The sequence below is a fragment of the Apteryx rowi genome, unplaced genomic scaffold (assembly GCF_003343035.1).
Source record: "Apteryx rowi isolate R43461 unplaced genomic scaffold, aptRow1 scaffold_44, whole genome shotgun sequence".
NCBI lineage: Eukaryota > Metazoa > Chordata > Aves > Apterygiformes > Apterygidae > Apteryx > Apteryx rowi.
Genome location: NW_020450694.1, coordinates 2,572,124 through 2,595,019, shown reverse-complemented (window position 1 = coordinate 2,595,019; position 22,896 = coordinate 2,572,124). Strand labels below are relative to the sequence as shown.

At 43.6% G+C, this 22,896-nt stretch overlaps 1 protein-coding gene across 1 annotated transcript in view; it reads left to right on the top strand.

The window, feature by feature from the left end:
* PTPRT (protein tyrosine phosphatase, receptor type T) overlaps positions 1-22,896 on the top strand; it is a 344,949-nt gene that overhangs the window by 280,806 nt on the left and 41,247 nt on the right. The window contains exons 16-20 of the mRNA XM_026076804.1: positions 3,592-3,621; positions 10,824-10,871; positions 13,103-13,251; positions 19,570-19,647; positions 19,845-19,880. Of these exons, the coding sequence (XP_025932589.1) occupies positions 3,592-3,621; positions 10,824-10,871; positions 13,103-13,251; positions 19,570-19,647; positions 19,845-19,880 (341 nt within the window). The remainder of the gene's footprint in view (positions 1-3,591; positions 3,622-10,823; positions 10,872-13,102; positions 13,252-19,569; positions 19,648-19,844; positions 19,881-22,896) is intronic.

Here is a 22,896-nt window from a genome sequence, read left to right as displayed (position 1 = left end):
AGGCTCGTTTTGTTTGTAAACTAATGCAGACAGGGGCCAGATTTTATAAAAGGGAAGGCTGCTTTGGACCATGGGCTGCTTTGAACTTCCGGAGGAGCGTGACTGGGAGCTCACGCTCGTCTGAGCAAACAGTTGAACAACAAAGCTGTTCTGTTCCACGAACAGAAATGCTAGGAGCTTAACCTCCTGGCTTCAATTTCAGTATTAACCTTGCTTTAAAACGAGATCCTCTTTTCAGTGCGCAGAGGCATTAGCATGAGACAGTTTTGCCTTGCAAGGCAACAATGCAGAAAAGTAATTTAATTAGACAAACTTGAGGCATTTCCTTCAAATGGAGCTGGAAAATATCAGAGTGGCATTTGTTCATGGTCCAGGGCATTATAGCTCCTCAGTAATGGACACAATCCATTTGATTTTCCTGAATGAAGCACTTTGTTAGCCCGCGCACAGAGCGAAGGAAGGAGAGCAAGTAGAAGAGGGGGAAGCACTAAGAGAAGAAGGAAACTGGTTTGAGATTAGGATTAGAGAGATCATCAGAAGTTACTTTTTGCTTTTGGGAGACACCTGAAATATGTATACTTTTTTGAATCGTACATATGTAAGGCCTGGCCAAGAATTGGCTCGTATTTCAATAGATCGTACTTAAAATTTTTTGCAACTGGCAAATTTTGGGGGCCTGCCAGCTGTTTTATGGAGTTCAGTCAGATATGTGAGGTTGAATTAAGCTAGCTGGAATTTTTATGCAGTTGAAAAATTGGGTTTGATTCTGTGTTATCTAAAATATTTTAGTTCAACCCTGGGGGTCACCTAAAGCCTGCTAGCATGTTTGTGTGTGTATGTGTACATCTATGTAAAAAAATGTGTGTTCGTGTATAATAAATTCCTGCTTTAAATATGACTAAGTGTCATATGGTATTTAAACTCAAAGCAGTTAACACAATTTGTTTTCCCGGTTTTGGAGCCCCACTAGCTATATGAGTTGCATATTTACAGCTCTGATATCAACATCTGGATGTGGACACGCAAATTGCTGCAGAATAATTGAGCCTGTTAATTTACAGCATGCGAGTTGGTGATCAGTGCCCACATGGGTGCAATTACCCACCTAACTCAAGGCAGCGCAGCCTTTTTTCATTAATAGATACGTACCTTGAAATACCTCCTATTTATTGTATCAAGGCATTGCTAATGCTCTAAGGAGCTTGTTTGTTTGTCCTTAGTATTAGTTAAATATTTTTGTGTAATAGAGAATAAATGACTGCTTAGGAAAACCATGGCGAAACAAAGAAAAAAAAGGCATTTGTAAACTTTTTTCCTGGAGGAAATACCCATTGACTTTGCCCCCCAACAGGATTAGAYGCTGGTCAGTTCTGATCCCATCTGGCCAGTTTTGACTCCTCCGTCACTGCGACTCGCGTTTCCCTGGAGTGAGGGATGTGACACTTCTCAGACTGGCGCCTTTGCGAGGACGGAGCCTCTAGTGACCCCTTGAAGTATAAGACTGAATAAATAGGATCAGACAGCCTGTCACGGGTCTACTGCAAATAACTTCTTTAAACTGCTGYTGGTAGAGATTTGGGGCTGTGTAGGGTCTCGGATTAGTTCCGTCTATGAAAAAGTCAGCTCCTTATTCTGGATTAGGATTTAGGTTGTTGCCTAAAACTAATTAAATAAAACCCAACAGCTTCTTAAGCAGAACATACCTGAGTTATAGGGCAGAATTACTGGAGAGGTATTTGCACGTTCAGTGACCCCTATCGCTTTTGTGTCCTTTTTTAAGAAGGACGTTCTGTCCGTATGATGGGCAGGGTTTGCAGGTTGCCTGGTGCGTTTTAGGGGCAAGGCATGTTTTCAGTGGTCTGTAACTCTGACCAATTTTAACACTGAGTTTTGAAATATTGCTTAGTAAGCACATGTCTTAGGCAGTATATTTGGGGAGAATTTGAGCCAAAATGGCCTGGCCGTTTCCAAAATACGATCCTCCTTTTGTTCGCTGCCTTTTATTTTCCATCCTTAGGGAGTTCGTCTTTGCGAGCTTCCTTCTGCTGCCTTGAGGGATAGGCAGTTTTTTAATGAGAAGTGAGAGGCTCRTGCGAGCACATATGTCCAGTGGCTGAGACATGAGAAAAGCAGAAAATACTGCAAGATGTTCAACAGCAGGATTACAGTCGGCAGTGCTGCGTGAAACATGATGCTGGCGTATCAGAGGGGCTTAATGGGATATTTCCGGGGCCGGTTCCGCTGCGTTGGTTCTCATTTTGCACATCCTGGTGCTTTCGCCTTTGCTTAGAGGTTCAGAGGAACTCAGAATTTCACGGCGAAGCTCAGTGGCAATCGCAGCTTTTTAATTGAGGTGTTGCCGTCTCATGCAGAATTTCTGAGTTTCACGGGATTCTACTGTTACGCCATAAATATTTGGTGGCGTTCCCGGGACTCAGAGTCACGCAAATAGCGTGGGATAGGTCAGGTGTCCAGCCTGAATTTCGGTTTATAGCGAGAGCCCCAACCAGGCAAAACAGACGTCATTGCAGCGTGACCTTTTAGGGCATTTGTAGTCAGCTGTCTTTTCCCAGGAGAAACCCCTTCCCAGGGCAACAGATTAAATATATGAGGAAATGGGGCGGGAGGTGTTTCGAACGCGAGGAGGTAGGACGAGGCAGCTGTGCAGATGGCCATAAGCGCAGTATGCGCCCGGCAGCGCGGGTGGCTGTGCGCGGAGCGCCCCGGTGGTGCGCTGCGTCCCCTTCCCGCGCGTCCTCGTGGCAGCTGTGCCCAGAGCGATCRCTGAAGTGACCCCCTGTATCCCGCGCCTGCACTTTGTAAGTGCTTCCTGATATTTTATTGTTTTATCATTAATAATATGGGCAGTGTCTGTAGCAAAACAGCCTTTTCAGAGAAGCTCTTTTCTGGCTCTGAAAGGGAAGACATCCCCTCTTAACCTGTAACTCTGTGCCAGGGCTCATTTTGTGATGCTGCTCTGTATCAAAAAGGTTCTGACGCTTATTGTAGAAAAACTGGAAAAGGAAACGTTTCATCGCAGTGACACAGAAAGCTGRTGCAGAGCCAGCGATCAGCTATAAATATGTAATGCTCCTTGAATTGTTGATAAACTATTTGCAGTTCAGGGTTTGATGAGCCTTGGGTTGTCAGTACACAGTTTGTTCGTTATCTGAATATTCCAAAATTGTGGCATTGTTCAGTGCCGCTTTCCTATTTGTTGTTATTTATATTAATAGCTTTTACATAATGCTTTCCGTTCCAAAAATGTTAAAGCACTTTACAAACAAAGGTAAGTCTCATTATACGTGAAATTGAGGCAGAAAGAGAGGAAGTGACATTTTTGTAGTGACACAAGAAATCAGTAGCAGAAGTGGAAACAGAACCATATTTCCTGTCTCCAGTTCAGTATCCGTTCCTCAAGCACATACAGCTGCTGGAAAAAAGTGTAGGAGACAAATAACTCAGTACAAATGGCAGCACAAGTATTTTGTACACTGAAAAAAAGCTAAGAGTTCATATAAATCTAATTATGTATTTTTTCTTTTTTTCCTTTTGGACATTTTCTTCATCTGACTGGCTGTCAACATTTAGAAGAAATGCATATTCCTACTCCTATTACTTGTAAGTACCTAGCTGGAGATGATGTTTCCTGAGCATGCTCGCTGTTGTAATTTGTGCTTTCTTGTATGCTTTTCTTTTACCACTTTTTTTTTAACCATTCCACGTATCCTTGTCTTTCTAGCAGCTTGCATTTTATTTTCTCATTTCACACTTATTATATTTTCCCTGTTTCCCCATTGCACCTACAACTTGTGCCTGCAAACACCTGTGCAAACGGGCATAGATATGTCAGTTAACATTTATAGTTCTTCACATGCTAATGGACAAATGCAGAGTACATTCGTTGTMCACCATACTTAGCCAGGGACTGCAGGGAAATTCACTCCTAAAAGCTGTTGTCAGGAATTTCTCAGCCTTGGATATAAGCTTTTTTAAAAACAGAAGGTTTCTGAATAGGCTTGATGTTCTTTTTGTTAGCCAGGAACTAGGACTCTGTTTTCTCAGCAAGTGTCTCTGTTCCTAGAGCTGCRAGGTCCGGAGTCTCCGTTTAGACCCCTGGATGTTCAGTTGGCTCAGATTTTCAGACCTAAATCACCTCTCCAGTCCTAATGACGGTGCTGCATAATTAGGGCAGTTGTTAAGGCGCATGAAAATGCTTTACGTATAATACCTCCAGAGCCAGCCATTGCCTGAAGATCGAGGAGGTGTTTCTGCCACGATGGTAGTTGTCAGAGGATCAGGAGGAGAGGAAAACTGGAGCAATCATCTGAAGAAAGAGTCCTGGAGGGTTGAGTTGGATACCTTTGCTGCCGTCTGACAGCAGGGACGGATGGAGAAAGCAACTRCTGCTTTTGAGAGGATCAGGTCCGTATCACACACCTAAACCTTTCCCTCAAAAGCAGCAACCTGCCTGACTTTCTGGGCCTCTGGCATAGACAAAGTTGTCCAAAGGACAACGTCTGTCCCGCTCGTCCCTGGAGTCTGTCAGCCCTGGCAACCTCCTCCTTTGCCTGTTCCTACGTGTACCTGCATCGGGACCTCATAGCGTTGTCCTGTGGCACGTCTGTAAGGTGTTCAGCCCGTCAGCACAAGGAGGGCACTGACATTCGGCCATTTTCGTGGAAGTTGACTTCTTTTCCATGTGAGTTGGTTTAAGTCTTAAGAACAGGGTGAAGGACTTAAGTATTAGGCTCCCTATGTACCTGTTGGAGTGTTTTTACTTCTCGAAGTGACAGATCAGAAAATAATTGAAAGAGGAACCTCTTCCATTTGTTACCTACGTAGAGAGCCTAAACGTGCAGCGTTTGAAACCCACACGAATGAGACCTGACTCTGCTCAGTTGCRTAATAGTAAATGCAGAATAACTCCCTTTTCTCTAGACTTCACACCACTTCTCCAAGAATAGCATTTGACTGYAAAAAATCAGAATGATTTCAATAAAAGTTAAACTGCGTGTTAAACTCGGGGACAGTTTTAACATATAAGTGCTTTTCATGCTACTGCCTCTTCTGCACATTTCCCATGGATGTCAGAATAGTGCTATCTGTGCTCTTACACTGTTTTCGTTTCCTTATGAACAATCAGCGCCATTGCCTGTAAAATTCAGTCCCCGGTCTTCCRTTACAATTTTGTCTTCTCCCTGCAGGCAGTATGTGGTCAGGCTGTTCGCTGCTTTATTATATTTTGAGTTCCATGTATTTAAGAACCATGAATCAAATTCTGAGCCCTGTCTGACCCCTTTTTACAACTGAGCCACAGCATTGCTTTAAGTAGTCAGCTGAGGATTACTCTGCTACAGAGAAAGTAAGGACATCATGAAGCCGTCTCTTTGCTGTCTTGCAGTGGCTTCGATGGATCACATACGTTAGAACTTTTTTTCAGGGATCAGGAGAGTGACTCAAGAAAAGTGAAGAAATAAGCCTCTGGAGATCRCCCAAGCATGAGGTTGCACTGAGTTTCAGCAGCTGCAGAAGCAAGTAGTGATGAGCTGTAAAGATTTAATAAGGTAGATGTGCATCGTGCAGCGTATCGCAGTGGAGGGAAGTCAGAGGTGCCTCCAGGCAGGCTTAGGTGTTTGTAGCACCCGCTGAAGCATTGAATGGAGCTTGGAACTCAGGCTGCAGAAACCATGTAACTGTATTTCCCCAACACGGCACTCCAGACTTTCTGCAGAGAGATCATTATTAGTTCTGTGCTCGTGGTGTCCCAGGTATCCCACCTAGCACAAGCTCTGCCAGCTGGGACATCACTACAGTAGAGGTGACGCCTAAATAGTCATCAGACGATACATACTTCCGGCGGCGTCAAGCTGTGCGTATCAGCRTTTCATTTCTGACCAAAGCTTGGCCTGATCCCTGATCTGGCAAAACCAAGGTCTCWTTTTTTTCCTAAACAATTGGTATGAAGGACACTAGTGAAGGAAGAAAGCAGGAGACTCCATCAAGGAGCACATGATTAAATTTTATTTAGTTTCAYGTTTCAGGTTCCACATGAAATGGGGTGTTTTATTGTGATTGCAGATGAAAATCTTAAATTGCTAAGGATTGCTATCTTAGGCGAAGCTGACAGAAATTGCCAGAGCCTCTTATGAACAGAAAGAGGTCTGATTTAAGTTTATTTGAAGTGTTACGAAAATAAGAGCAGCAATATGTATATTGAGAGATTTTTGTAATAGAATTGGTTTCCRTGCTATGACCTCAGATGAATGTTTTAGTCCTGAAGCAAATTTGAATTGAATGGGTTATCAGTATTGAAAAGCAGGTTSTCAAATAGATCTGCTGGCAGACCTTTAAATACAGCCATATGGACTGCATTGCTTTATTTTTCRTTTCAATTTCTGGACTTCAAACTTGTGCTGCTTGGAGTAATTCTTTTCTGCTTTCAGATAATTCCTCTTAACCCTTTCTCACCTGCTTTGCTGTCATTTCTTCTTGTTAGGGACCAAAATCACTTGCATTCTGTTGCTCTCCAGGACTCGGATTCTGTAAGATGGTAGAGTACCTGTAACTTCAGAGAAACCACTCAAAAATGCCTATTCGTTTATAAGAGAAGCTCCTCTTCATGCTAGTTTGTGCTTATTGAGTAAATAGCTATGGGATTTTTGCATGGCAGCACTTCATAAAAAACTGCCTACAACGTAGGGGAAGGGATATTATTGTGGCTGAAAGAGAAGGCTGTAAAGATCTTTAGCACAGATTAAGTGGAAATACAAACCCAGGAGGCCTCTTTTTCTAACTTGGTAGGCGTGCGGGGTCGACATCATTTTGCGTACCTCAGTTTACCCATCATTAAAAGTTAGTTGCAGGCGCTTTGACATCCGCGGACAGAACTTGCTCTACCAGTGCAGGGCACGCCAGTTAAATCCTCCTCGCTTTGCGAGGGAAGAGAAAGACGGAGAGCTCTGAGCTCCGGTCCTGATGCACTGATAATATCACTGTCACCGGGATGAGGCTGGAAACTGTTCAAAGGAGTTACTCTGCATTTAGGCTGAGAACAAATTTTACCTGAGATTTCTACAGAATTGCTAGTTCTTTCACGCTACACATAAGTTTAATACATTGTAAGATACAGTTCAATGTTGTGCTGTTAAAATTATAGGCCGTAACATTGCAGCAGCTGCAGTATGACCTAGCAGTGCCTGAGAGTTTTTCTTTCTTTGCCTAGGTGAAACTGTAAAACGTAGACAGCATTATATCTACTTTAAAGCAGGTTTTGCATTTAATGACAGACACCTCATTTACAACATATTTTTAGTAATTTTCATTGCAGGGCCCTTATGAATGCTTTATTATTTCCTCCCAAGGGTAAGGAATGGAAATGTTGATGTTGTTTTCTTTTCTATGTTTTTTTTTCTTTTCTTTCTGCTGATCATACGTACTGTGTTACAGAATGACATTTGATCGAGAGTGGTATCAGTCCAGAGTAGAAATCTTTCTGGAAGTAGATGGACTCGTGTATGTGTTACAAGCACTGAGTTTAATGTTGTTTGGGAGAAAAGGACTCTCAATGGCAAATAAGTTGCTTTCCGTTATCCCTGCTCTGGCAGGAGTGCTGAGGACCCTATTGCAATGCTGGGAGCACCTGCAACTCCCACTGTAATTTCATACAAATTGTAACTGTTGCAGAAGTTTGAGCCAGGAGTTTCTCTTAATGGGAGAGATTCTGTCAAAGGCATTAGGCTAAATTTATACCTGCATTTTTTTGAAATAACAGAATTTATGTGCTGAATTTATTTCCAGCTTCTGTGAGGGCATTTGAAAAGAAATAAAACATCAATTTCGTTTACAGGTGTAATTCTGCATAAACACATGCATGCATAAATATCCGTATATATTTCCATAGAAAGTGGGATCTGCTTGTGCAGGTCAGCTTGTTAAATCAAAATTTTAGGAGGAAACTGATTTTTCATTAGCTGCTGGAGGAACAGAATAATGAATCAGTGGTTATGCCAGGCTAACGAAGGCAAAAAATAAAAAAGATCCAGGCGGTAGGTGAGATTTTATTTAGAACGTGTCCTCCTGGTAGCTGTTAGCCTAAGCTCTGAAGAGGGATGTGCTTGGTGAGTCTGTTTATACAAGTATGTTCTTCTGCTGTATGTCTCTTACCTGCTCCTGACTATTCCAGTGTTGGTACCGTTGTGGGTAAACGTCCCCCACAAATACAGGGATTAATTTGCCCAAGGAAGCGTTAGAGAGTCCCCTCCTACACTCGCAGACCCTCTAAGAACCGTTCCTGCGCTGAGTTTGGCGTCACTGTGGCAGGCACTAAGAAAGTACGAGCACAGCTGTCTCGACGCTCAGCGGCGAGCGGAGGCTTTGCCCTTGTACGGGCGGCGCGAAGCAGTAACCTGCCTGTGTGCTTAGGCCGGAGGGTGGCCCTCAGCCCCGCTGGTGACAGGCGAGGAGACGCGAGGACCTGCGGTTCCCAGCACGAGCGCGGCCGCGTAGGAGCGGGGAGGAGGTCCCCGCCGCYGCCGTCGTGCTGCCCCTCTCTCCTGCTCTGCTCCTGTCATGCTCTGTGTGAAGGCCTCCAGTGACCTACCTACCTACGCGGTCTACTTGAGTGAAGGGTCTTTGCTGCATGAAGGTTTTCCAAAGTCTAAAATGAACGACCCTTCCCATAGTTGAGCCCCATCGCTCTTTCCCGAGCCACTGTGGACCGGGAGAGCACCTTCCCTGTGGTCGTGGTACCCTTGCATGTATTTGAAGACCACCTGTAGGGCGTGTTTTCTAGATTTACCTGTCTCGTTGGTCTCCTCTTGACCGTCTCCCTTTGGTACACGTGTGATTTGAAGTGCGGTGTTGCAGAAGTGGGCACAGTACTACCACAGAGACCTTACCGATCCCAAATTAGAGCAAAAGGATTACTCTGCGCCCTGCAGCGCGTGGCGCTGTGTTTAATTACTACCTTTTATTACACCAACGTGAAACTGTTCATCCGAGTGGAGCTTGTGATCTAGCACTGAGGCAGGGGAGAGGCGGCTCCTCTTTGGTAAAACCGCTATTTAACCAGTGCTCCCCGTTGTGCGTTTGCATGGCCTTCCTTGAATTTGTGCAGATTCCACAATAAAYGGCGCGCGACCTCCTGGCAGGCTGCTCTGCACAAATATCTGGTAGGAATTGTACTGTGTAGCCTTCTTAAATTGCTTATTGGAAATCATGGCACTAAGCAATTTTTGTCTGTAGGAGGAAATTTCATGTTTAACTTAGGTGATCTATACCTAATGTCTAAATTACCTGTGCATGCAAATCCACATTATAGTATATATAATCCATCCTTGCGAGACATCTAAAATTAAATCTGTCAACGTACACGTACAAGAGCTCTTTAGGAGTGGCAGTTACAGATTTAACATTCACGCTTGTAAAATCAATACAAAAAGTTAGAAAGTGTTTGAAGCTGCTTTTAAAATATAATTCCTGCAGTTTATCCAGACCACTACAAAACTGGAATCTGATCCTGCAAACACTTAAAAAGGAAAAATTGCTTGAACTTTCTGATTTATAGCYGTAGTAGCAAATGCTTTCTAGTTGATACAGTCCTTGACTGTTGCACTGGAAATCCTGCAGTTTCTATGTGATGTTTCAGCAGTCTGCATTTATTCTCTAGGAAGAGAAGTTTCAAAAATGACTAGATCAAATCTCCATCGTTTTTTTCAAAATTGACACTTAGTTTAGGTCCACTGTTAATAGTTCCTGTCCTTGCTTTAGCGTAATCAGCTCCAACTCCCTGATCATACAGCTAGTTGCATTTTTTATTCATCGCTGCTGTGTGTATGGTGCCCATATGCATCATCTTCTCTTCATTTATGAGCCCTCTTTATTGCGCTGCAAAGGGCAACCCAGGAAACTCCATCCACGGGTTCGTGTTGTCTTTTTGGCACGTTTGCCTTACACTTAAATGTAAAGCAGCCATTGATTTCACCTTATTGACATGTTGACATTTCAGTCTCGTCATCGTGTGTTGATTGTATCAGCCTGTATTTCTTCCCCTTTTCGACTGCATAATGCATGAGACGGAAAGCGTCTTCTCCACGGCCGGTGACAGCCTCCGCCGGGCGCACGCTGCGGCCGGCCGGCGAGCGCTCAGCCCGTGATTGACACCGAGGCGCCGCCGGCCGTTTCGGCTGGAGGTCGGGGTGCCGGGCGGCGAGGAGCGCGGGGGCCGTGTCCCTGGCGCCGCTCGTCAGCGCTGCGCGGCGAGCTCTTGAAACGCCCTGGTTTCGGAAACGGACCTTTTCAGATCAACGCTTTGCCAGTTCCAAAGACGTTTTGACGGGCCGGCAAATAAAGCTCTACCTAGCTGTGGGTTTAAGCTCTATCCCGAACAGTCTAGCAAGTGCTAGTCATTTGATTTGATAATCCTTTCTGTGAATTATAACGATGGTAAGGAGCAGATAGGCTTAGCGCTGTGCTGCCACTCTATCCAGACACGTAAGCGTGGCAGAAAAGTCACGTTGAGAAACCGCGAGGCCCTTGACGTGCCTGCCAAGCTTAGCTCGGAAATCCTCAAAAGAGAGCTGCCTTCCTCTAAATTTAGATGAGGAATTTTCGCGTGCTCGGGTGCCAGCGGGAGAGAGGCGGAAGCGGACGGCGCGCTGCTGACGGAGGCGCGTAGCGCTGGCGGCTGCCGAGCAGCTTCCCGCGGGGCTTCTTCGGGCGCCTGGGCTGCCCCTCGCGAGCTCGGGCAGCCAGCGGTGAGCGGCGGCGGCGGTTGCGAGTCAGGTTGAGAACTTTAAACTCATGTCACCTTTTCTTTTTAGGCATTCAAGCCAATGTTTTAGGGGCCTCTCTGTCTTCTACAGGACCAGGTAGAACTGCTTTGCACAGCAGGCCTTTGGGGAGCAGCGGGCTTGGGTTTTGGGGGATTTTTTTCTGCATAGGCCGTGCAGGACGTGTTACTGCTCACTCACTGGAAGGGAAAATGAGTTTGCTGGTTCTGGCTCTTTGTAGCTTTTTGGCGTTTCTGAAAAGATCCTGAGCATTGGGGCTTGCAGGTAATTATTGCCACAAATAATTTAATCTGGATTTACTGAGGAGGTCTCTCTTCTTGGCTCACTGTTTTTAAACCTCAGTAGTGGTAAGCTGTAGTCGCTCACCCCAGCAGTCTGGAGTGCTTCTTATGAAGGACTTCGGCGTTTCGGATTAGTGTTCCCCACTGAGAAATTTTAATTCCTGTTGCCCAAGAAGCCACGTAGCCATGTATGATTAGCAAATCTGAAGGATTAAAATAAGTGCAGACCAGAGTTAATACACTCTTAAGGCTGTTGTTGTTGCCTCAGGTACCACCGCACGCAAAGTAGTGGGCTCGCATGGCTGTATCTCATAGTTAATGAATCTAACTGTGCTAGCATTGCTGTATATCGAAATTAAGGCTTTTAACATTGTTAAATGCCGGCTTTCTGCTTCATCATGCAAGCCCTGTTCCACCGTTTGCATCTTCATCTGCAGAAGTGGGTACATCATGGAGATCTGTGAGGTCTAAGCATGCAAACAGCTCTGTAATTACGCCCCTGATTTGAGTCGCCGTGGGTTTGAATTCAGACCGCTAAAGGCTGATCCTCACCTGCCTGAGCAGATGAGATGGATGCATTTGTTCAGCAGTTTGCAGCAGAYGGTGGAAGTTCTCCCAAAACCTGTGCTATCCTGGTCTGGGTCATGCAGCTTGCCTTAAATAGTAGTTTCCCGCAGATACAGCCACAAATTTTGGTGCTCTTTGACCTTTCCTTGCAAATGAATGCAGCTGGCCCAGCCGCCCCAGCTCACGAAGGCTTGTGCTCAGCTGCGTGCTTGAGCTTGCTCATAAACGCCGCTCTGGCATCTGCTGTGAGCAAATAAAGCTTGTTGAACGATGTTGCAAGGAATATCCTTTTAAGAATCTAATGAAGTTCAAAAGATGGGTAGTACTTACCATAAGCATGTCATTTTAGTGAAGAAAAACCTCTTTGCAAAATGATTTAGTTGTTAGGATTTTTTTTTTCCTTTGAGTTAGGGGGGAAAAGAGAACTAAAGCTCCTACTTATAGTAATCTGTTTTTCTCCCTTTTATTTTGTTTTATTTTCTTATCCGCGGAAGCCATGTAAGCAAAGTTCTTTGCCAGTGCTAGGGATTTGTGTGATATTTTTTCAAGGTGCGGGTTGGAGAATGTCACACATTCATTTTTAAACAGTTTTGCTCTCTGAAACAAATGAAGCACAGGGCAGTCAAATGTCAATGGAAGCTTAGCAGCTCACTTTTTCTGCTTCTCTCCATTTTCTTATTATTAGCTGTGTTTGCAAAAGAGAAGCCGCTTATATTCTTAGCTTTGTTAGTGTTTTCGGAGCTGGCAGTGTTTCTGCTCTTGCCAATGTTTTTTGGTGTCTCCTCAGAATAAGAAGACACATTCTCCCAAAATAGGCCTATCTGAACATAGTCATTTTTAAAGTGGCTTCAGCCTTTAATTTGCCCTGCTCTTTCCTGACTCTGGTTCTCAGTGCGGTTTGGGTGTTTGGGAAAACCTAGTGGAGGCTGCTGTCCTCATCCCTCTGCTTGGGGACAGGACAAAAGTCCTGCTCCAAGTCTCCGGTTCCAGCATCAGGTCGCACACTTCACTGGAGCATTGAGCCAAAATCCCAGACCGAGCGTAGGTGTCCTTGCGGGACGGGTGCCGACATCCTGTTTGCCTTCTAATGAGCAGCTCTAATCACTGTCCTCATCCAGTGCCTGCTGGACGTCCTGGAGCGGCTTCCAGACATGTGCCCGCGTCGCCCTCCCCGGGGACGTTGTAGCACGCGTGCTGCTGGGGTGACGCAGGCTTGTGTGAGGTGCGTTGCTGGGAGGGACAGCTAAGCTCAGGGGCACAGGCTTCCACCACGATGTTTACGGCACTCCACAGCAATTAGAGGATAGAGCCATGGGTTTTCTTCTCGTGCTGTTTGCCACATGCCCTGCATGTCAGTCCAAGTGGGATAACTGTGATTTTTTTTTTGGTATTTTCTTTTTTTGTTTTGTTGTTAACGAGGGAACTGACCTTGCTTTCTCCCCTCTTCAAAATGCCCTAAAGGAAGCTAGCCAAGAAGCAGAAGGAGACTCAGACCAGCACGCAGAGGGAGATGGGTCCCGTGGCTACTTCAGACAAGACCTCTACCAAACTCAGTGCTGTTCACAATGAAGAAGCTTTTTCTTCCAGCTGCCAAGATGTTAATGGATTCAGTAAGTTTAACTTGCTTGCAATGGATATGTCCCCTTTAGGGAGCTCCAGGTTCTTAAAAGAACCTATTCCTATGGGCACGATATTGAAGAGTTAGGAAAGACAGTGGTAGAGTTTGTTGCAGAAGCTCGCTAGAAATCCATCTGAAATTTCTCTGACACTGCCCCTGTTTTAACTGTTAGATAGGTGGAGAGCATTCCTGCTGATTCTGAATCTACTGAGAATAGTTTATAAAGTCTGTTTTAGTAATTATATCAGACAGTCAGAAGGGCACATGTTTGTTCCTCAAAGTCAAATCAAATCACTTAGCTGACTTCTAGGATGAAGCAACATTTTCTGTATGAAATTGTTGTGAAAGAAAGCACGGTCTCATGGCTAGAGAACTGAAATGGAAATAAGAAAGGACAGCATTTCTTCTTCTGTGTCATCAGTTTATTCTGCGCAGGAGTTCAGTAAAACGAGTCCTAGTTAATTTGCAAACCCCTCAGACCTCTGCAGATGAAAGAGTATTGTGGGCAAAGCAGCACAAAGATATACTCTAGTCATCCTAGTCCCAGATTGAGAGCCTGGTGGATTGCATGGTGGATTTGTAAACTTCTTCGTATTAAATAAATTTTAACTTAGACATGATGGTAATGTCACTCCTTCTTTTAACACTTAGCCTGTTAGTTTGAAGAGGGACTGGGTCAGAAACACAAGTATGTACCAAAACTCTCTTGTCATTCTTACACATCTTAGTGAAGTGTTTTTCCTCTAAATACTAATGAAGAAGTGCTTGTGATAAAAATGTTATTTTTTATCATTGAAACCTTTCTTTGTAATCTCAGATGGAGTGGGACAGGTTGAGTGAGTCCTCCTTATACATCTGTCTGTAGGTCACGCCAAATTCCATCTGCATAGATTGCTACTGTCACTCTGTGTAGCCTACCTGCAAGATGGATAAATAGGTGTTTGGGACCTTCAAGGCTAGCAGTGAAGACTTGTCTCTGATATTAAATTGACTTGAGTCAAGATCTAATTTTCACAGGTGCTGAGTAGCTGTATCTCCTAAAGAAGACAGCAAGAGTTGTCAGGGGTTCATATCTTTGAAAGACAAGATAGAAGAAGACAGCGTTGTAACAGACATCCTAGAAATAGCAGAAGGTAGCTTGCGTTAAAAGTATGGGGATTTGAAGTTTTTAGCACGTCCTTCAGACTCTGCATTTTTAAAACTTCCTTCCAACCAGAAAATAAAAATCATAAGAGATGAGCCTATAATATGCCTTCATCTTATTTTTTGGTATTTTGAGGGACTAATTAAAACAGCTGAGTCATTTACTTGAAATGGCAGCTACAGAAAATATGTTGTAACTAATTTTGCAAAAAGCATCCCGCCAGGTTTTTTATCAGTTAGTTCTTTGCTTGTTTGACATCATTGCAGATTTTGCCAGTACCTCCCTCTGTGACACAGCCTGGTGTAAATCACAGGCTGTTTTTTTATATATATATATATATATCCATGAGAAATAATTACCAGTAAGCCTTCATGATTTCTCCACATTTTTTTTCTGCCAAGTCCAGGATGCTGAGGTGTTGGAGGTAAGTTCTGTTCTGTGCAGCAGTGTGCACATGCTGATACAGGAATTTTATGGGTTTGGCACTGATGATATAGAAAGAAAGGGAAAAAGCCTTTCTTTTCAAAAAATTGCCTTAATGGAATTTAATACTTAAGGATTTCTGTAGGAACCTATTTTAACTTTTGAATAGCCAAAGTAGGATTACTTTGTCACCTTTCTGCTAACTAATATGATTTTACAGTGATAAATCAACTCTCTCTCCTAAGAGACAGTCAAGTTCCTTCTTAAATTTTCCTCTTTTGCCTCACAATAAAAAACATATCGCATGGTAGATAGTCATCCTCTCCATCCTGAGCTCAGTTATGGGAGCCTGAGATAGCTGGAGCTGTGACATGGAAATACCCCTTCCTTTCTTGAAGGAAGTCCACCAAGAGGTACTGAGTGCCTGCAATCCTAAGATTACTTTTATTAGGTCACAAAAGCAAAATAGAGCAAAGGCAACTTTTTAAGTAGGAAAACGCGTAGCTGTTGAATTAAATAAAAGACTTGCAGACATATTCATCTCCTGATAACAGTGTCCTTGCAGCGCACGTGTCCTTTCCTCCAGTTTTTCCTTCCTGTCCCCCGATTTTAATGACTTTTGAGACAGAACAAATTCCAAGAGTCCCTCTAGAGGCCTTTTCCTTCCTGTCATCTCTYCAGCTTGGCCACTGCTCTGCTCCTGCTGCAGGAGGACATTTGCGGTTCTTGGGCGATTCCTGGTCCGCCCTCCTGCTATAGACTCCCTGTTTATGGAGAAGTCTGCTCGAAAGGAAGGAGCAGTGGTCTTCTCGTGATAGAGGGTCCTGCCAGTGCAGGGCATCCCAAGGATGCCAGAAGAGAGCAGCTCCCTTTCTGCTTCTCAGCCCCATCTTTTTGGAGAAAATGTAAAACTGGCTGCTCTTATACACTTGACTCTGGAAAAAATATGCAGTGCAGGAATGGTAATTCTTTTGCCATTGAGAGTTACCGTCCTCTTGCCTCTATGTTTAGTAAAAACATTTATTTCTTTACCTGCTCCATCTCAGTGCTTTTAATTTTTTCACTATAAACTGATGCAAATGGTATCATCCATAAAATCAGGTTTTCTGGGTGAAATGGGGTCCTCTGTAGAGGGCCACTGCACTGCATCAGGAGCACGCAGTCCTCTTGGCCATTTGCACGGGATTGAATTTGATCATTTGGCAGAGGTGTTTGTTATCAAATGTAATTACGTTCCAGGAAGATCTGTAACCTCTGGGCTGGAACAGGGAGCTCAGGTTTTGCAGAAAATTACAACAGAAATGGACATTTATCTTTCTTGGCCCAAAGCAAGGCTCCTTACCCCTTTTTTCTTCCCGCATTAATAGTCCTTGTTCAGGCAGAATTCGTACTGATGCTTATCGAGGTTGTGACTGGAGAGGTTTTATGGAATTGACCTATGTCTCTGACACCGTATGGCACCCGGAATAAATATTTGCTGAAGGATGAGTTATGCCAGCATTATTCCAGTTTGTCGAGTTTTATCTACAGATTATGTGGAGATGAAGCAGGCTCATCCTAGTCTATTTATTTTCCCAAATATTTTTGTGGGATTTTTTTTTATACAATAATGATATAAACCCAATAAAGGTAAAGGGTGATATCTGCAGTATTTGAGACTGCTCCTCAGTTTGCAAGAACGTTTGGAAAATGCTGTCATTTTCTTCAGTGTGGCACAGTCACATATAGGCATGGACTCAGTGCAGAGTTATTATGAAACAAGGTGACAAATACGTGACAAGGTGGGCCTAAATTGTCCGCACGCATCTGTGCTTTGACCACAAGAGTGTGCAAGGGGTTGTTATTGCCCGTAAATTTTGTGTAACTTGGCAGCCCGTCGGTGTGATGGGAGAAGCAGTAGTATATCATCTCCCCAATGATGCCCTAATGATATGTCCTGCACAGAGGGACCGCTCTTCCAGCGTTGCAATGATAAAATACCACAGATAGGGCTATAGATAATACAGGCCAGGCAAGGCTTGTCCAAGGAGAATGCTGCATCACCAGCAGAGCCATCTCGACATCCCTGTGGGCTTGCTGGCAGGAACTGTCTGATTGCCAGGATTTGATCTCTTAAAAATGCAGCCATTTTTGCTAGCAACTGATGTATTAGTGCATACTTAACTTTTGTGACATCTTAGCTGGGGAGAAGACTTTCTTCCAGACTGCTGAAGGGGTGGGATTAATACAGATTAGATCGGAAACCTTAATGGTACAGGTAGAAGCCCAGTACGAAGGCAGCGTGGAGGAAGCTTTAGGGAGCCCAGGTAGACGTTAATGAGCAGTTACTGTGGGCAGTTACTGTGCTCTGACTAGCAACAACTACAAGATAAGAGGAAAATACGGGTAAATGCCACTCAGGGTGGTAAGGATCATCTTTATCAAGAACCATCTAAACTCCCACCTTTCCATACCCCACATGCTTTTGTAATGAATGAAATGCAGAAGTCTTGCTGTAATTGGAAACTGTTGCATTAAGATCTAATTCCTATTCAAACCGCATGGATAATATTCACTCTCAGGATGCCTGCTAAATACAGCCCAAGGACTAGGATCATGACCATGAGATGTTTTCATTAGTGAAAAAAAAATCTAAAATATATAAATAATTATAAAACCAAATGTCATCAAATGTGTAGAAGGAAAGAAAGGTGTGGTTTCTCTAAGTCAAAATACAAGAGCACCTTTATTGATTTTCACGGTGGTTTAGGGTTTTTTTTGGGGGGGGGAGGTGGTTTGTGTGTTTACAAAATCTTACAAAAGTTAGGAGAGATTCATCTTCAAGATAGGAGTGGACCTCCACCATGCTGTATGACTAGAGGGACCTGTATGGCCTCACCTGCCACTCCAGTGAGTGCAGAGCCAATTTTAGACGAAGTAAAGGTCCCTGCCYGGGACTGGAGTTCAGTCAGCACGTGTTTCCTGCGATACACACGTGCATGGAAGACCCTCTGGTTAGACGACTGCGCTGTGAACACAGTGCTCTGCTTATACAAGCCCCTACCTGATGAGTTTTGAAAACAAGCTCCTCAAAAGTCTTGGGCAACTTGCTTTTCCTCACCCCCTTTTGAAGAAATAATCTAGAAATCACCTAGAATTCACCTCCCTGTCTTGCAAGTATGGCCCATTTCAAAAACCTCAGTAATTTTTTTTAGTCAGACTGGCTGAAGTAAGTAAGATTTTTATCTTTAGATGCCTAAGTAATTTCTAATTTATAATGATTAGTTCCTGGAAAGGCAGTGTGGCCCAGTGAGTTCTTTTATAGTCCCAGATTTCAGAAAACGCGGGTACTGCTCCAAGCTCTGACTGTTGAGTGCTCTGTGAGCCCGGGCAAACAAATGGCTCTTTTTAGACCTTATCTTACACATCTGTAAAAGTGGCCAGGCTCCAAGTATAGTAAGGGAAGGGTCTGATTTAGGCTGAAGCACACAGGAGAGAGAGGATAGGAGGCCCCATGTGAGAGACGCTGGCTTGAAGGCAGCTGGTGCAGAAGTCCAGCAGACTAGGCTATGAGGCAGCTGACGATCTTAATGGGATTTCAAATGGTGTACGTCTGAAAATATGGCAGGAAAATACAGCRTTAGAGTGAGTTTGTTTCCTGGATGAGTACAAACTGCTTAGGAGGGGACTCTGCAGACTTCGTGAAACTCCCCGGACTAGTGACTAGTTCACCCCATAGAATAACTTGAAATTTGTAAGTGATGTTTACTTTAGAGATGCAAAAACAGCTTCTGAAATTGCTTTGTATGCTGAGTTTTGTCTACTTCTGTTGGATTACGGAATAGTTATTCCTGTGTTATCTATTGTCATCTTTCTGATGTGCTGAGATTTTGTATTAGCTTGTTTCCCATCATTTTGAGGAGGAGATGAAAAGTGTCTGTAACTCTAAGAATGAACACAGATGGACAACAAAGGAACATGATTTCAGGAACAACAGATTACCATAAAAATGTGCACATATGCTATTCTATATATAAACCAACTTCATAAATTTATTGTCAAGAAAAGAATGTACCATATAGAGTTGATCCCTGCCTCCTTTGCATATACATTTGAGTAATATGGAAACTATTTGTGGATTCTTGTCCAGAGAAAGCTAATGCTTTAAATAGGAGAGAGCAGGAATGCTTGTCCTGCTCGAAGAACCCATCTCACAGGGGAGAGAATTGTAGGAATCACTATGGACAGTTTTCTGTTGAAGAACAATTCCCTTGTTATCTTGGGTTTAAGAAAAAAATATGCTACTCTACCTGTATATTTCTAAAGAACTGCAAAATATGCATCTAAAACATTTGCGTGATTAACTAGTGCACATTGTGTTTGAGCAGGCTTACTTTACTGTTAATACTGCATTTGCTTCTTTGTAGTTTGTATTTTGGGGGTTGTTTTTAAGGATCTTTCTCCCAGAGACAAAAACATAAGTTTACTCATTTGGTTAAAAAAATGGATATATAGAATATAGTCCTACCCATTGATTTACAATAACTATAATACAGTGTTTGGGGTGTGGAATGCTTATATTAAAGGAAATCCATCATGATGACATTGTAATAAATGTAATATGCATGTTGAGATGAAAAATATAATTCATTGTTATAAGCTTTATATATCCCATATTACTGTGTTCTTTGAGGAACATTCTCCCTGTTCTTTCTCTCTCTTAATATATGTCTAAAGTCTTTTCCTTATGTCTTTCCTACCTAGCATCACCCTCTCCTTGTTCATTTTCTGTCCAAAGCAAAACCCTTCAGAGCAAATCTTTGTTGAATTCCTACTACTCAGGTACTAGTGCCAGACTTTTATTTCATTCCTTAATTTTCTTTGCTTTTGTGCATTTCCCAATATGACATATAGACTGAATCTTCCGAGTGTTAGATACCGCTAACCTTGTTTTCATTTTTTGTAACTTTTTTCCTATTGATCTTCTGTTGATTTCCATTGATCCGTGTCGTGTGGGTGAACGGAATTTCATCTCAAAGTATCATCAGACACTGTTCCATCGACCACGCTGCTAGGTAAGAAGACAGGTATGGTGCACTGCACTTCATTGGAGAGCAAACACACTTATTGCGCCTCGAAAATGACTCAGAGAACACAGTTGACTGGCTGGGCTCCAAAGTCATTATCTATCCCGTGGTCAAGTATGGTATTAATTCAAAAGCCTTTTGTAGTTTTTTTTATTCCAGCTTTATCGTTATTATTATGATGGTGATGATTATATGTTTTGTTTTGTTGTTTTTTTTAGGAAAGAACGGTTCAGTGTTATTTCTTTTTGTGAATGGGATTTGACCTTCTGGGCTAAATTCCCGCGTGCTTTCTTGCCTTTTGCTTAGTTTTGGCTCATGGCAGTGGTGGTGCCTGGGCGTTGCTGAGTCGGTGCGTGAAGCTCAGCTCTGTGTGCCTCAGGGCTTGCAAATGGGAGTGAGGATTTGCATGTCAAAGCAGGTGGGGAGTTTACTTCTTTTGGACTCCCATTGCAAATAGAAAGATTATATGGAGAAATCAGAGGCTGAGTTTGAGCAAGTGACCCCACCTCATTTTGTGTATTAAATTAAATGCTGAATATTCAAGCAATCAAGCATAGGTTTGAGAGGCGAATAAAAATGCTAGCTCTGAGAGATGCAGGCTGTTCTGTGGCTGCCGGTAACTTTAAAGGGAGATGTTAGTGTTCAGCATTTCTGAAAATTAGCTCCTTTTGTTCAGGTGGCGAAGTAAAGCATCCAGCRCGCAGCATTTAGCTTTCGGAGTTTTAAAAATAATGTGGTGTTGCGGTGAGTTAGCAGAGACGGCAAAACTGGCAGAAACTGTAAGTCGATAAAAGAAGTTATTCAGAAACTTAGCYGCCACGGTGTGCCCTTGAAGGTGAGTAATAACCGCGTGCGGCTGGAGGCTCTCCCTGGGGGACGTGACGCCGCCTGTCCGGGGAGTTTGCAGGCGGCAATTCCTCCGCAATGCCTCCGGAGGATGATGGGTGGCTGATCAGAGTCTAACCTAGGGGGGGTTTAGCAGACCTGTCATTTCGGATTATCTACTGTAACTGTTCACTTCCAGACACACTAATCTCCCGGGCCTGCTTTAAGCATTGCTCGGCGCGTGTTGAAGGCCCATGGTTAGAGCAGGAAGAAATTACRACCGATCGCTCCGGTGCCTTGCCTTACGTCCGTAGCAGTCGGGGCAGAGACAGGCTTGAAGGCACTGCCACAGTACAGACATTTATCCAGCTATCTATCAAAATGCCGGCCGCAATAAATGAGCCCTTTTTCAAGGAAGCGAGAGGGAGTCCTTTTCCCCGAAGGTTTGCTCTTACTTTCCCAGAGTCTCGGTGTTGTCAAGAGAAAAGTCTAAAGGTAGATTGATATTTTGGTTATAGCCCCTTTAGAAGTAAGGCTCAGACCTGCAATTTGCTGGAAGGTGTCCAGCCCCTCTTAACCTGGTGCTCAGCATCTGTGAAAATGGGGCCCTCATTTACTGAAGCTCTTTTCATACCTGTGTCCAGATAGTGAGAATAGCTGTGTTTTGACTTTTGTTAGGGCAGCTAAATTACAGYGTGATCTGCATGCTCCTTACTTGGAGGGTCAAGGATCTGGAGAGTCAACCTGTGCCTCCCACAGCGGAAAGCAAAACCCAAAAAAGTCCATARAGCTTTCAAAATTGCAAATTTTAGAGGGAAAAAAGAGGAATTTGGAATTAAAGTAGTCTTGTACTTAGGGATTCAAAACTCTTTCAAACTTAACACCTGCTAACCACCGTCTCTGAGGTGTGTAAGGATTAATATCCCTRTTTTACACATGGGCAGTCAAGCACAGAGCACTTTTAAGACATGACTTACACAGACAGGTCATTTCCCCAGTTCCACCTGAACCGAACAGCCAGAGGTGCTATGGAGCAGCCCTTAGCTTTGAATAAATTTCTGTCCTGTGACTTGGACAAATGAGAGCTGGGAACCGATGTTCTGGCTTGTCAGACAGGTTCACAAGACATTGGAAGATGCTGTTTAATAAACAAAATCAGCAAATAAGCAAAATAAGGTTATTTTTCAAAGTTTATTAATAATCGTTCCTGGGAAGTAAAAAGAGATGTTAAAAAGGGCCTCAGTCATCCCACCACCATTATCGGGCTCTGCCTGCAGTTCGGCGCTGTTTGTTCCCCTCTGTTATGCCTTCTGCTGATAAATGTTCTGTGTTTGCAATGGCAGATGACTCTCAAGACTTGGCTGCRGCATGATTTGTTGATAGTAAGATATAGGGGGTGGTTTTTTGCCTCTGCGCCATCCTCTGCTTGATTAATACTCTTCTATGTAATGCATGTTTTTAGCTGTGTAATTTTGTTGACAACTCTGGAYTTAAATGTTTTGCACAAGCGTCTTTGCTAGGGAAGCGAATACTTAGTACTAACAAAGGAAGTCGATTTCTCTGCTTTTAATATTTCAGTAAGGCCCATGTCGTACAAGTAATGTAAAGCCTGAATAGGAGGTAGTGCAGACTTTAGAGGCTGTTCTTGGAGAAAATGTGCACAGCCAGGAGCTGTAGATGATGTTGGACGAATGTTATCAGGCAGGCTTTTTGGAGGAAGCAGTATGTCCTTCCCTTGCATCCATTAACAYCTTCTGTCAGTCTGTGAGGGCATTTCCCCTTGCCATTTCGCCTGCTCAGAATGCTCCCAGCAGCGAAAGTCCCTGCCCTCCGGAGAGCCCAAGGGCTCGGTTGCTTCAGAGTTCCTTGCACACAGCTCACTGTCATGAGGTCCCACACACAACCTGGCTTGCACTTGGAAACACATGGAAATTTGCCCTGGATTTCTCCCTTCCATAAATAGGATGGGCTTTTGCCCATGCCCAACCAATCTGCTGGGGGTTTATCTACAACCATGTGGTTGAAGAACTAGAAAGGGATTTAGAAACTGATATTGCTGCATTAGTGAGTCTCACCATCACTGACTTTTTTAATTGAAGGATGAGTTATTTTTAAGCAATGGACATTTAAAAATCCACGGCTTGATCTGTTTGATAGTATCTGTAGGCTCCCAGGCCAT